Raw genomic sequence first — 14,988 nt, 5'->3', positions numbered from 1 at the left:
TTAAAATGTAGCCATTGGCATGGTATTATAAAGTCAGTGGTCTGCGTTCAGCCAGACGTGTTTGAATAAAATAAGCAGGTCTTCAGTGGGAAGTGGGAGACCTGCAGAGTTCAGACCTACTGTTAGATCCTATACTGCCATCATCAACCTCTTTGAGTATCTTTTTGAGTGTCTGTGTCTGTTCAATGAGTTTATTGCAGTTTGAAACAAGCACTTCACTGCGCAAGAACCTCGACTGATGAAAGCAAACATACAAGTTCATACAAGTTCAATCCACTCCTATCTATAACAAGAGGGTGAAAATATATTCACTAAAATGACTCCCAGTCCGTTAAATTTGACAAGGTTTTACTTTACAGGCAGTTTTTCCAGCCAAAATTTGAGCCGGGCTTAAGGGATGGTTGCAGTGTCATAGCATACGGATTACTCTGTGCTCCGTGAAAAAGTGATGACCGTGAAATCTGTCCCTTTATCCCATCAGTTGCACAGCATGCTGTTACTTCAGTATCTGCATTGACATGAGAAAGCAGACAGCCAGTGCTCACTAACCGCTAGCCGCAACATGTTTGACTGCACATGCCGAATCCATTTTGCCTTCCAGACTACAGACTACAGTAGCAAATGACTTGGCATCAGTAACAGGGTCAGCTGATAACCGATGTTGTATTCTCTCTGTCCACCAGGGGAGGATCCAGAAACCAGACGGATGCGCACAGTGAAGAACATTGCTGATCTGAGACAGAATCTAGAAGAAACCATGTCTAGTTTACGTGGGACGCAGATTAGCCACAGGTGAGTTTTGGGGTCATCTGTTGTGTCAGAATGCCTAGAATAGAAAAGCTCCGCCCAGTATAAATTTCCATGCCGGGCCAGGCTGGTTAAAGAGTCATGAAATCAAAGATTTTGTGACATATATTCCATGTCTATTAGCTTTAAAGCCATTTATATGCCAATGTACTCTAGCCTAGAAAAAGCTGGCTAAATGAACCTTGAGCAGATATACACTCACCTAAAGGATTATTAGGAACACCTGTTCAATTTCTCATTAATGCAATTATATAATCAACCAATCACATGGCAGTTGCTTCAATGCATTTAGGGGTGTGGTCCTGGTCAACACAATCTCCTGAACTCCAAACTGAATGCCAGAATGGGAAAGAAAGGTGATTTAAGCAATTTTGAGCGTGGCATGGTTGTTGGTGCCAGACGGGCAGGTCTGAGTATTTCACAATCTGCTCAGTTACTGGGATTTTCATGCACAACCATTTCTAGGGTTTACAAAGAATGGTGTGAAAAGGGAAAAACATCCAGTATGCGGCAGTCCTGTGGGCGAAAATGCCTGATAGAAGAGCAACTTTGCCTGAAATAACCACTCGTTACAACTGAGGTATGCAGCAAAGCATTTGTGAAGCCACAACACGCACAACCTTGTGGCGGATGGGCTACAACAGCAGAAGACCCCACCAGGTACCACTCATCTCCACTACAAATAGGAAAAAGAGGCTACAATTTGCAAGAGCTCACCAAAATTGGACAGTTGAAGACTGGAAAAATGTTGCCTGGTCTGATGAGTTTCGATTTCTGTTGAGACATTCAGATGGTAGAGTCAGAATTTGGCGTAAACAGAATGAGAACATGGATCCATCATGCCTTGTTACCACTGTGCAGGCTGGTGGTGGTGGTGTAATGGTGTGGGGGATGTTTTCTTGGCACACTTTAGGCCTCTTAGTGCCAATTGGGCATCGTTTAAATGCCACGACCTACCTGAGCATTGTTTCTGACCGTGTCCATCTCTTTATGGCCACCATGTACCCATCCTCTGATGGCTACTTCCAGCAGGGTAATGCACCATGTCACAAAGCTCAAATCATTTCAAATTGGTTTCTTGAACATGACAATGAGTTCACTGTACTAAAATGGCCCCCACAGTCACCAGATCTCAACCCAATAGAGCATCTTTGGGATGTGGTGGAACGGGAGCTTCGTGCCCTGGATGTGCATCCCACAAATCTCCATCAACTGCAAGATGCTATCCTATCAATATGGGCCAACATTTCTAAAGAATGCTTTCAGCACCTTGTTGAATCAATGCCACGTAGAATTAAGGTAGTTCTGAAGGCAAAAGGGGGTCAAACACAGTATTAGTATGGTGTTCCTAATAATCCTTTAGGTGAGTGTACACATATACTACAAAACTATTGATGACTCATCTTGCACTTCCCAATTTTTGTCCAATAAAATGCTGTCTAGAATGACGACGCATTCTGGGATTGCTTTATCTATGAAAGATACATGCGATGGTGCCTTTGAATTTGGCCAAAATGGTATCTTATAAGTCCAAGAATGATTTGCTAAGCCTGTTAAGATACCTGGTGGAGATATTAGAACACTGACATCACAAGTTTTGGACCAGTAACCACAAAACATAAATGATGCAGGTGACCAGCTATGATAGTCTTTTCAGAGGGGGATGGTTGGGTGATGTTACTTTATCAGACATACTTTAGGGTTAAATAGGGATTTTGTAGGTGGGGGCTGGACTTAGGGGGTGGGGACCCCTGGGCTTGATTCGTTGTTGGGGCCCTACCTACACCATATTGTGCTACTATTGCGAAAAAGAAAAAGTTAAGGTATTTCTGAGAGAACCATATGTAGCCCTGAGTGTTTCCGACTCTGGCTACAAACACAGATTTCCCCCTATGGGTTTTACATATCCTGCACATTACTATTTTATTATAGTACATACATAAATTGAATGGCATACTTCTACATAATTATAGGAAAATAAATAGAAAAAGACATAAAATATATAAAAAATCACTAAGTAGAATGTTAGTAGCAGGTAAGCAGCAACTACTTAATCTCTATGGAGCGTTTCGCAAAAGCCTGTTTATCTTAATTGCACATACATTTTTGTAATTTAACAGGAGCCTTGGACCACAAGTTTGTTAAATATTTCACAGATTATAAGAGACAAAATGACATTTAATAAATTGCATTAATATATTTTGATCTTTGAAAAGCCATTGTAATATTGATCTATAAAAGTGCATTGTACACTTTTTCCTAGGATAAAAATTGTGTTGAAAAGGCCGCATTTAAAACAGTCCTAGCACATTTGAAGTGATGGGTGTAAATTTGACAGATAACATTGCCTACATCTAAAACCCAGTCTTACCAAATCCATTGATATTTATTTTATGAAGTTCATTAATATTTAATAACTTTCTGCGCCTTGATGAGATTGCATAAAATTTCCATATTTGGCAGTGTTTCCTCAATATTTTCGTGTTGAGAAAACAAATTCCTGGACATATTGGCGAGTTCCAGCCTTAGTTGAGCACCTTTGGACCGGACAGCTCTTGTATCGAAGAATTTTTGTGAAGAACAAATAACAAACAATCTACACACTAGTTTGGGAAGCAGCATGCAATCTTCAATCCTAAAATAACGTACAATGGTATGCTCTGAAAGCGTTAGTGTTATTTATTTTTTATATCCGATTATAAAATTGGACACAAAATATAGAATTACACTCACTGAGCACTTTATTAGGAAACCTATTAAACCTAATAAAGTGCCTGACATGGTCGTCTGCTGTTGTAGCCCATCCCCATCAAGGTTTGTCATGTTGTGCATTCTGAGATCCTATTCTGCTCACTACAATTGTACAGAGTGGTTATCTGAGTTACTGTAGCTGTTCTGTCAACCCGAACCAATCTGGTCATTCTCAGTTGACCTCTTTCATCAACAAGGCATTTCTGTTTTGAGTACTGCTGCTCACTGGATTTTTGTTTTTTGTTTTTGGCACCATTCTGAGTAAACTATAGAGACTGTTGTGGCATGAAAATCCCAGGAGATCAGCAGTTACAGAAACACCAGCCCATCTGGCACCAACGATCATGAAATGGTCAAGATCACAGAGATTTTTCACATTCTGATGGTCGATGTGAACATTAAAGCTCCTGACCTGTATCTTCTTGATATTATACATTGCACTGCTGAGACACAATTGGCTAATTAGATAATCGCATGGATAAGTAGAACCTGCAAACCTACGTAGGACAAGCGGCTATATAAGGTGCAAGTATGTATGGATGAATGGATGGATAAATGGATGGATGAATAAGTAGGTGTACAGGTGTCCCTAATAAAGTGAATAGTGAGTGTTTATCTGGCCCAGACTCTTCCTTCATAAGAGCTTGCAAGATATGATAGAATGTGGGCAACAGCAGGATGTAGCCTACACTATCAGAACAGTGTTTAAACAAGAGAAAGCTGACACTTTAATTTACAGAGAAAAAAAACCTGCTCATTTATCTGGGCAAAATCACACTCCCACTCTACTCTACTTTCATTCTGAACTTCTCACATTCACTGTTTGGGCCCCCTCCATAACCCGGGGCTGCAGCCCAGTTTAGCTCATGCGGAAGTCGGGCCCTGGGAATCAGAATGCCGTTCCTGACCAATTTAACCCCTACATACAACATGACAATATATAAGTTGAAAAAGACATTGTGAATACCAAACCTTCATCAATAGCTCCAGTGAAACTCTCTTAAAACAATGAAAGCTGCTCTTTTTATAAATTGGATTTTATACATTCCATTTGACAATTTAATTTCTTTAAAGACAGAACTCAGTTTGGCACTTACAAACTTTACAAGCCCTTACTGTGCCAACATCTTCGCTAACAAAGACACTCACCAGTCTCATTGTGAAATGGAAATTGTTCTCAATTCCTCTGAATATAATAATTTATTAAAACCATCTAGTCTGCAAGGATGACAAAAAATATGCACTCTCTCTCTCTCTCTCTCTCTCTCACACACACAAACACCCACATAAACATGTCTGCACATTCATCCTGCTCTATGGCCTATTTTGCCACGTCTCTCTTTATCTCACTCACAACATAAATGTAATTTCACAGGAAAGTGGTTCAGAGGCAGCGCTCTCACATGACAGATGGGTTTGGCCCTCTCTCTCTTCATCTCCCTCACTGGGAGCCCCTTCCCTGGAAATCAATGCTTGGCCTTTGTTTTTGTTTTTCATAGTACATTGCATTTTACGGGAGCCAAAAAGGTGTTAGACTCATCCTCACTCTCTCTCTCACCATAAAGCTACCCAGTAAAGAGCCAATGAATCAAAAAACACTCCAACCGTTTTTTGTATGGAATAAATAATGGTTGGATATATAATGTGTTCTTCTGGCTGGGATCATAACTAATGACAATGAGGTAAATCAATTTATTATTATGATGATGTACATTGGATAATTCATTAGGATACATTTTATAATTTGCGATGGCCTTGCATTGATTGAGAGATGAGAGCAAGCCAGCCCTGACTCTTTTAATTGTAGGGAAGAGCTCTATTTTTACCATTGTAACATCACACAGGATGTAGACCTGTGGGGCACTGGCTCACTGTGTGAATTCCATCACACTTTCATGAAATCTCAGAGGCTCCCGCAATTGAGCTTTTGAAATTGGGTTCCATCAATCTCTTAACACACTCCACGAATGGTATATAGCTTCTGTTTTGGATGTTCTCAGAGATTAAAATTGTACTGATTGACATTAAAGATTAAGAAAATCCCCCCTAGCTTTGAGGCCAAGAGTTTTGTTGGGGCTAACTCATTGTGTTTACTGTACTACATAACATATACAAGTATTGAATGGTAACACAATAAGGTTGCATGCATTAACAATATTTTATTATGTATGTAAATTTCAATATAAAGCCTTTTTTAAAGTTGTGCACATTAACATTCATGTATGCAAAGTACTGTATTTATTGTGTTAATACATACTGTTCTGCAAAATTCCACAAAATGTACATGTGCTGCTACAAAGGTTGAGGGACCGGTAGGTTTGGGAGTAGGTTTAGGGGTAGGGTTTAGATTAGGGTTAGGGTTTAGGGTAAAGATTGGAGTAGGATTAGGTTAAGGGTTAGGGGTAAGGTTAACAGTGTAACTACATATTTAGTTAAATGCAGGTACTTTAAATGTAAGTACAATGCAACAACACATATGTACATAATACGTACATTGTTTCAAATGCTTTAGTGCATAGTTATAGACACCTGATATTAAGTTGTTCCAGCAAATGCATTACACAGCTCTTTGAAATACTTGATTTTAATCAGTCAATCACTGCATTCTGCAGTCAAATATTTTAGTATAATGACTGCTAAATGGGATAATATTTTTTAAATGAATACAATATTTGACATGCTGCACCATTTCTAGGTCATTAATCAAATAAGCAAATTTGTGACATTAACCATGTTAACTCTTTGACTAAATGTTCCATTACCTTGCTTCCTTTTAATCAAAGTTAATAATAGTTGTTATGGAATTTTTATTAAATTGAGAGAAAAAAGGAGAACCATTTTAATAGTGGACTCACTAGTTTCACTCACTGTATACAAACTATGTGTAATTGTCTTTTGGAAGTTTCTATCTATGTGTGTCTCCTAGACTACACTCTAGACATTCTTCTATCGAAGTCCAATTGTCCAAATAATTTCCCAGACCCATCCATTTTGTACCTAATTTCATTTCCAGCACCTTTATTTAGAGATGCCCCCTTACCTCAACCTATGTCTATCACTCAATGTTACAGAAAGCACAGTGCACTTCATTCTATAGAATGTACCATGAAACAAGAGAGAAGAATAACTGAGGAGGATGGCAGATTTAGAATAATGCTGCAGTCTTAACCTTTCTCAGTAGCTGTAGCATGTTGCTAAGAGACGGGGCTATCGAGAAGATGAGATATCAGGAATATAGTGGAACTGTCAACTGCCATGAGGATTGACATCAGAGAGGGAGATAAATGCAGACGACTGGGCCAGTGGGTGATTTTGGAGATTAATAGATAAGAAATTTGCTGTATCCAGTGATGTTAACTACTGGTAACTACAGGATTTAGGGTCATAACAACCCAAAAACCTAGCTTAAACGCTTCCGGTTAGCTTTTATTTATCCAATGTTTTACTGACCAACCACTGCATGATGATATAATGATTCTGATTGCAGCTGGACTGTTTTTATTTTAGTTTTTTTTTTTGGGTTCTGGTCTCCATAAGAAGCAAAGTAAAAAATACCAAGCGATATAGACAAAGAACAACAAGTTTTAGTTGGGGTAAAAATTTGTTCTTTCTCAACTTGCGCAGTTTTTGGCTGTCATAACTATTCAAAGTAGTTGATGATATCAACTGACTCCATCGCTTCATGTCATCTACACACTTAACATTGGCAGATGAGGAACTGTCAAAAGACCGTCATCGCGACTCTGTAACATATCAGCACTTTGGAGCCACATGATTTGTTATTTGGTCATGTTTTCAGATGTAAAACTGGAGACCGGAAAAATAAATGAAAAAGGTGGACAGTTTTATAGTTAGTTTAGGTTTTTGTAGTGCTGCATTATAAACTCCAAATTTCTTAATTCACATATGCCTTAATAACATGGTAATAATACATTAATAATAATATATCCTCACACAATTACCACACTTGCTTACATTCTGCATATTCAAATCCAGTCTCAGCCAACATATGCGGGCAAACAATCTAAAGAAATTACCAAAACTTCTTGGAGTGAAAGCTCCATTCATCCCATGTTTTTCTTGATTGTTTACCTTCTCAAGCAATTGTATTTGTCTTTTGCCAACATATAAGTACCATCTTCATAAACAAGCATAAATTATTAAACCAACCACATATTCCGACTGTAATATTCATTATTTATGCTGAAGTTTATTTGTGTGTTTTTTGTCTATTGAGAAAACACTGGTCAGCCATGTGTGACCATCACTGGCTTGTTATAGTTCCTCAATTCCTGATGAGTCACAAGTTTACGGTGTATTTCTATAATTACAGCATCCACACAAAATGTCGTCCTGGACACACTTAACAGAGTCCACTCTGTCAAATGTTTCACAGAGCAAGAGAATGATAATAGATGAGGACATTTTGTAAAATGTACTCATTGATTTGTATGATCGATAAAAAAAAAAAATACTTTTAATGGTCTTCTACTATCTTGAACTTTTGCACAGGATATAAAATTGAATCTGAGCACTCAACGCATCTCTTTTGTAGGGTGTTGTTAACCACCTTTAATGCCTAACAGGCCTAAACAATTGTTATTTTTGCATGTATAATAGCCAAAACTAATAAAGTTCCCTCTGTATGGACTATTTGACAAGGAGGATATTAATATTCTTGCACTGTAGTCATGACAACATCATCTTGGTGCTGGTTTAGTGACACTCAATTTCGACCCCCTGCTGCTGTCCCCTCTTGCAATTAACTGTCTAGATTTTTAGAACATAGGGGATTTGTTAAGTATATATTTTTAGACAGTATATAAACTCAAGTTGGGTTTGCCAATAAAAAACTCACAACCACTATGGTGCTAGGGTGATAAAGGTGGTTAACAGGGCATTGCTATGTGGTTGCATAGGTGAATAAGTTGTGATTGCATTGGTCTGCAGTTGCTAGGGCATTGATTGGCCGGTGATAGGCCAGGTGGTTATTTACTAGCCCACCCCAAATTTTCGTGATATTCAGGTCCCTAAATATGTTAGTGTTACCTCCTTCAATGTAAGTACATTTTTTGTTTTATGTTCTGACAGGTGAAAATTATATGTATAATAACAGAGGAAATTAATAGCACATGAATCTTCAACAAGCCATTTGATTTCAGGTACTTTGTATGTCCATACCACAAATTCTGCGTAATGAACTTCGCTTCGAAGTTTAATACATAAGGTTAGACGATTCCAAGCAATACAATGTATAAATGTAAATATGGTGGTAATGAGACTATCTCTCCACTAGATAGAGCTGTTGTAGGGCATGGTCTTTTTTAATGTGTACATGGGTGTGTCAGTATGGGCATCTGAGTGAGTATCTGCCCATATGTTTTCTTAGCCAAGTCACACATACTTCCACATCAACAAGCTTCTGATGTCTGGAGACACCCAAACACACATCAGTAAACACATTCACACACTCACACAATCAAAGTGCTTAATAAAGGTCAGACAGTCAGATTGAAGTTGCGCTCTCGCTAACATGCTTGTTGATGGGCTGCTGATGGTTGAAGTGGATTAGACATGGCACATTGTGAATAGCTTCTGTTTTATGGAGAGCAGCAATAACACATGGTAGCTTTGCCAATCTTTCTGCTTCAGCTGGGTCCTTCACACCACACTGAACACTGTACCTACAGATAGAAGACCTGCTGTGTAGAGAGACATGGTCTAATATAGACATATTAAAAGATCTGTTGTGGACAAGAATATAAAATATTAAAGAATGTAAGCATACAATAAACAAAATGAAAGCATATAGTGACAAGGTGCTGCCAAGCTTCAAAAAGGACATATACAACACTATAAAGGCACTCCAATTTGAGCACTATGACCTTCTTAGTGCTCTAAAGTCATATGATAACATGTGTATATGTGTGAGAATCATAGTCATATGTGTGAGAAACAGATCGAAATTTATACTGATTTTTGGTGAAAATGGTTCCCTCCATCGCAGCTTTCCAATGTTGTTTGCATATATTTGAATACGGTGCAAGAAGAAGCATCATGTCAGATTTGACGTCAGTGATTCTAAATTCTATTGGTTTAGTAATTATTCCTTGAAATTAAATAAATAATTGCTGCCTTTATTTGTTTAAAAATGTTGAGCCATTGGAAAAGCAGGAAGTGGATCTTGTATAATATTGTAACTTGTTTTGGGAAAGAGTGCTACATGTTGGCCCTCAAACTGTCAAGCAAACAAATCACCTTGGCACCTTAACATATTAAGTCAGCTGTTTCTGAAGCAGGGTATTGATATACTTACCCAAACCCCTCTGCAGTGCCCAAATTCTCTTATACAATCTCTTTTTCTTTCTCTCTTTTCATTCTTTCTAGTACCCTAGAGACAACATTTGACACCACAGTAACCACAGAAGTGAACGGTCGTGGCCTTCCCACCCTCTCGAGTCGCTCTTCCACCATGGCTTGGCGTCTGGGCCAAACGTCGAGCCCTCGTCTGCAGGCCGGTGATGCCCCTAGTTATACCCAACCCAGATCCAGTGCTGGCACCACTGGTCGCTATGGTGACCCATCAAGGTTGGTGTACACCACCCCCCAGAGGAGAGCGACCGCCTCAGGGGTAAGAGGGTCAGAGCCAGTGGAGAAAGGCGGGATTTCAGAGGCGGCGCCAGAGGTGGACATGACAGGATATGGTAGTGATGGAGACATATTGGCCAAAAATGTACATGCAGATGACATCAGTGGGTAAGATGCCAACAAACCATGTAACCATACAATACAAATAAATCATGCCATTAGACAAACTATAATATGAAATACATATTGCTGTCTTCCTGTTTCAATGACCATCTTTCTAGCTCATCAATAGGCCAACCCTGAACTGAATTATTGGTGGTGTTACATTAGCATGGCATTTTTGGAGATTTTCCAAAAACCTAATCCTTCTTTTATGCCAAAACTTTGGTGCTTAACGTTCCGCAACTTCAATCAGATTAGGCATGCCTCCTCTTTCCAAAACCACGCAATCCAAAGAATCCAAGAGATTAAAAAATCACTTATAGCACCTTTAATGAGGAGAGGTAAGCTATGACTTTTATAAGTAATCAGGCTTACAATATCACCTGAAAGTCTAGAAAACGGGAGTAAAATGTCCATTGACAACATTGAAAAGGGAGCAAACAGCGAATTTCTCTGGAACAGAAAATTGACAACCCAGCTACCACCCAAAACCCCCTAGCAACCACCTAGAAATGCCTTAAAAATCACCCAGAATATCATGTCTTGGCAAAATAATATTGTAGAGTCATGGATGTGGGCTTTTTTTACTTGATGCAGTAAGGCAACTTTAATGACACCCTTGTAACCACCCACAACATCCTAGCTATGCCCTAGCAACCACCTAGAATACCATATATCCGCAAAATAATAACATAGATACATGGAAGTGGCCTTTTTAAATTGGTGGTGTAAGGCAACTTTAATGAAACCCTAGCAACCATTTAGAAATGCTCTAGCAACCACTTCACCATACCTTGGAAAAAGAAAATCGTAGAGATATGGAGTTGGGCTTGTTTCACATGAGGCAGTAAGGCAAGTTAATGACACCCCAGCAACCACCCACAAAACCCTAGCAACAACCCATAACACCATATCTTGGCACCAGGATATCATAGAGACCAGGAGTTTGGCTCTTTTGGCATGTGGTTTTGTACTGAGGTGCCACAGAAAGCACCACATTTTCTTCAGAAGATGTACCTATCTAGTTATTATTAGTGGTGCTATTAGTTGTGTCAGTTACTTAAGGTTAGGGATTTGAACAAATCACTAACACTAAATAGTGATTTAGTGATTATTTTCTTTTTACTCTGATTTCAAAATTATCAGCAGATGAGTGTCACATAATTTTCAGCAGTTAATGATGATATTCTTACCGTTTCATTCAAGCAGTCAAAAAGATAATTCTCTAAACTTTATTCATCACTTTCTGTGTTGGCATATACAGCGTTCACAAACACAATAGACTTTGCAAAATTATGATTGATGTGTAACATTTAGATCAAAGCATTCCATCAGTGCAGAGAGGTAGTAGCTGCCTACAGCATTCTCACAATACATCTTTATGTGGGTGAGAAACACACAAACACATATAACTCAGTATTGAGGAATAGCTCAGGGTCAGGAATACATCGCTGTGTGATGCACTATTGCTTTTGTCCTTGCTGCCTCGATGCTAATGAATAGGCAGACAGAATAGTAACAGTAGAAATGAAGTCTATAAAACACAAACTCATGCGGGAACCAAGTTATTGATACTTGAGGAAGCTTGAAAAAGCTTGAGGAATCTTGATGTAGATGGAGAAGCTAAATATAATATAGTGCTCCCACTGTCAAACATGCAAGTAATATATCTGCCTAAAAAGTGATTAACTAAATTATGACACTAATTATCGCAGCGCTAATGTATTTTGTGCTCTCTCATCCGAGACATCTGTGAAACTCCCTGTTTCTTTCATATGCATGTAAAGACACTGCAAAATGCTTTTAAAATAATGCTCACAAGCACACAAATCAAACTTATTATTATTATTATTATTTTTAAATAATGAAATGGATAGTTTACAGAAAAACGAAATGTCTGTAAATTCTGTCATCATTTTACTCACCCTCATGTCGCTCCAAACTTATTGCTCTGTGACTGATAACGAGATATGCGACAGCTAGTGTTGTTTGGCCACATTGATGTCAATCCTGCCATTATGCGTCTTTATGCAAAAAGTTTGAGGGTGAGAAAATGATTAAAGAAATGTCATTTTTGCATTAACTATTCATTTTAAACATATAACTTACATTCCTCACTGAAAAACTGTCAAAAATAATAATTCAATGATATTTCTGTGTGTTTGATTTTAAAGGTATCACACAGACGGAGGTCTTTATTCGCGGAACATGGATCTTTACTCTCGAAATGTGGATCGTCCTCCTGAATTGACGCCCAATAGAGAAGTCATCCAAAAAGGGGTCAAAGAGATGCAAGGGGAGGACAGGTAAAATTTATAGTCATTAATCATACAAATAGCTTTCATTTTAACATACATCTCCAATGGGTTTGTCCACCAAGACGTTTGCTTCTTGATTGATAGGGGACAAAGTGTTTGTAGACACTTCCAGTAATCTTTTAAATGTGCAGTAGAGGTAGTTAATTTTGACACATTTCTAACTGAGACAGCCAGGTAAAACTAATTTAAAAAAGTAACAAGTTCTGACAAGATTTAAATAAATGGGGCACTTTCTGTAAACATGAGATGTTGGCAAAAAATTGGAAAAGTGAATGAATTTCATTGCCTTTTCCCCTTCTACTGTGTCATTTGATAAAAGGGCTCATAAATTTAGAGCATAAAGCTTGCCTTTAAAGTGGGCCCTCGCAATCCACTAGAACAGTTTTGTATACGCAAAAGCTGGCGGCGAATGTGGATCACATCCAATTCAGACCTCATTATATCAGATATTATATTTATTCTGTTGCATCTCCTGGAAGCATTTAATAAATCAAGGTACAATTGTTCCAATCCAGCTGCTCCATCAAGAAAAGGCGGGCTGCCTCAAGATAATGCACATGATGGAAACACGCAACAATGAATATTTTTTTTAGTCGAATGTTTAGCAATGTGATTGTATCAATGAACACCCGTCTAGTATTGGGTAAGTTAACCAAAAAAGTAACCCAACACAGATTACTAATTACTTCTTAAAATTTGTATCAGATTACTGATTACTTCATAGGAAAAGTAACCACATTACTAATTACTTTACTTTTACATTACATTTCCTCCTCTTCCATTGACGTATGCAATCTATACACTTAGCACCACGTGTTTCTCCCTTGCAAAGATTTGTTTTCGGCTGTGACAGAAACACAAATAGACGTATTTTTAAGTTTTGAAGTTTTCAACTTAAATAATATTTAAGTATTATTTTCAACCCAAGTAATGTAATCGTAACTTCATCACTAAAAATACATTTGAACTAAAAGTCAGTAACTGTAATCTGATTACATAAATTTCAAATGTAATGTTTTTGACTAGAAATGTAATTAGATTACAGTAACTAGTCTCTTTGTAACTAGTCTCTTTGTAATCTCATTAAACTCAAGCCTGCTAGTTCTTACTTGGAAGTGCCTAGTGTGATATACTGCCATAATAAACAACTGTCAGACAGTTAAAAACCTGCGCAGCATTACTTATGGAACTTGCATAAAGCCAGCCAATCAGAAGGGAGCTTGTGATTTTGAGGAAGCTGTAGACATTTTTGTGTGCAATATGCCTTTTTATGGGTGATCTGTGTTGCTTTACTTTAACTGAATTTGTATATAAGTTTCAAGCTTTGATTCAAGCTTTACTGTTCTCCCATTATTGGCAAACATGTTCACACCTAAAAAATCCAGTAAAAATGGTGCAGTCTCATAGCTTAGGGAGGCATTATATTTTGGTCTTGCCTCTGGTTATTGTCAGTTATTCTGTGGATAAGGATCAGCTGTGCTGAAGCTCCCCAGACTGAGCGACAGTCCCCTGACTAATGAACCCAACCTGTCCAGAGGGGATTTGATTGAGAAAAACTGTCATCTCACAGACTCTGTGACTTAAGATTGCCCCCCCCCCCCCCTCCCTTACACTCACTCTTTCTCACTCTCTTTTGTCTATTTCAGTAGCATCATGTGTAATTGTATTGCTCCTCTGAATAATCATCAATGTTTACTAGTCAGTACCTGTGTGCTTTATGGTTGGCATTTAACTGGCCTCTGACTCCCTGACCAATTACCAGGCCTAATTGGGAAGATAAACAAGATCCATGATCCTGAACATGAGCACTGGTTCTCTGTGCGCTGTTGTGTTAGAGGGTGGAGAGAACAGGAGTTTCCAAAGGGACTCATTACAGTTGGTGCCTATAATGTGGATCCTACTCTTTCTCTTCTATGCTGTGCTTTGTCTATGGCTAAACTCACTCTGATTTAAGCATGTGCCATCTGCTGTAGAAATCACAATACAATTGCAAATTAATACAACTTTTAGTGTGTTACATATAATTGTGAGTTGTTTTTATTTGATCAGTTATTCGTAGTGCATGCCAAGACTCATACTTAAGGTTAGAGATTTTTATTAAAGGTGCTCTCTGTAACTTTTGTCTTTGTGTCGTCTTGGACTTACACTGACACCTAGTGGCTTGGATGCAGCATCATTTAAAACAATAGTTTTCAGTTTCAGATGTCATTGTAAAAATGTTGTATTCACAGTCAGCCATGATTTCTTTAATCAATGAGTAAAAGTGTCCAATAACAGGATGGTTACTGAGATTAAGTGAGTAGTATTCGGCTGGTCATGTGATTCTAAAATGGCAGCCCCCATGTGTGGTCCCTCTCCATGT

The 14,988-nt window shown here is 38.3% G+C and overlaps 1 protein-coding gene across 7 annotated transcripts in view; it reads left to right on the top strand.

Moving 5' to 3' along the window:
* Positions 1-14,988, top strand: part of LOC127637310 (neuron navigator 3-like) — a 203,640-nt gene that overhangs the window by 131,447 nt on the left and 57,205 nt on the right. For all 7 annotated transcript variants that reach the window (XM_052118307.1, XM_052118306.1, XM_052118309.1 and 4 more), the window contains exons 10-12: positions 684-792; positions 9,946-10,314; positions 12,483-12,614. In XM_052118307.1, the coding sequence (XP_051974267.1) occupies positions 684-792; positions 9,946-10,314; positions 12,483-12,614 (610 nt within the window). The remainder of the gene's footprint in view (positions 1-683; positions 793-9,945; positions 10,315-12,482; positions 12,615-14,988) is intronic.

The sequence above is a fragment of the Xyrauchen texanus genome, chromosome 45, assembly GCF_025860055.1.
Source record: "Xyrauchen texanus isolate HMW12.3.18 chromosome 45, RBS_HiC_50CHRs, whole genome shotgun sequence".
Classification (NCBI taxonomy): domain Eukaryota; kingdom Metazoa; phylum Chordata; class Actinopteri; order Cypriniformes; family Catostomidae; genus Xyrauchen; species Xyrauchen texanus.
The sequence above is the reverse complement of the archived record's forward strand: the minus strand, read 5'-3'. Positions and strand labels throughout refer to the sequence as shown.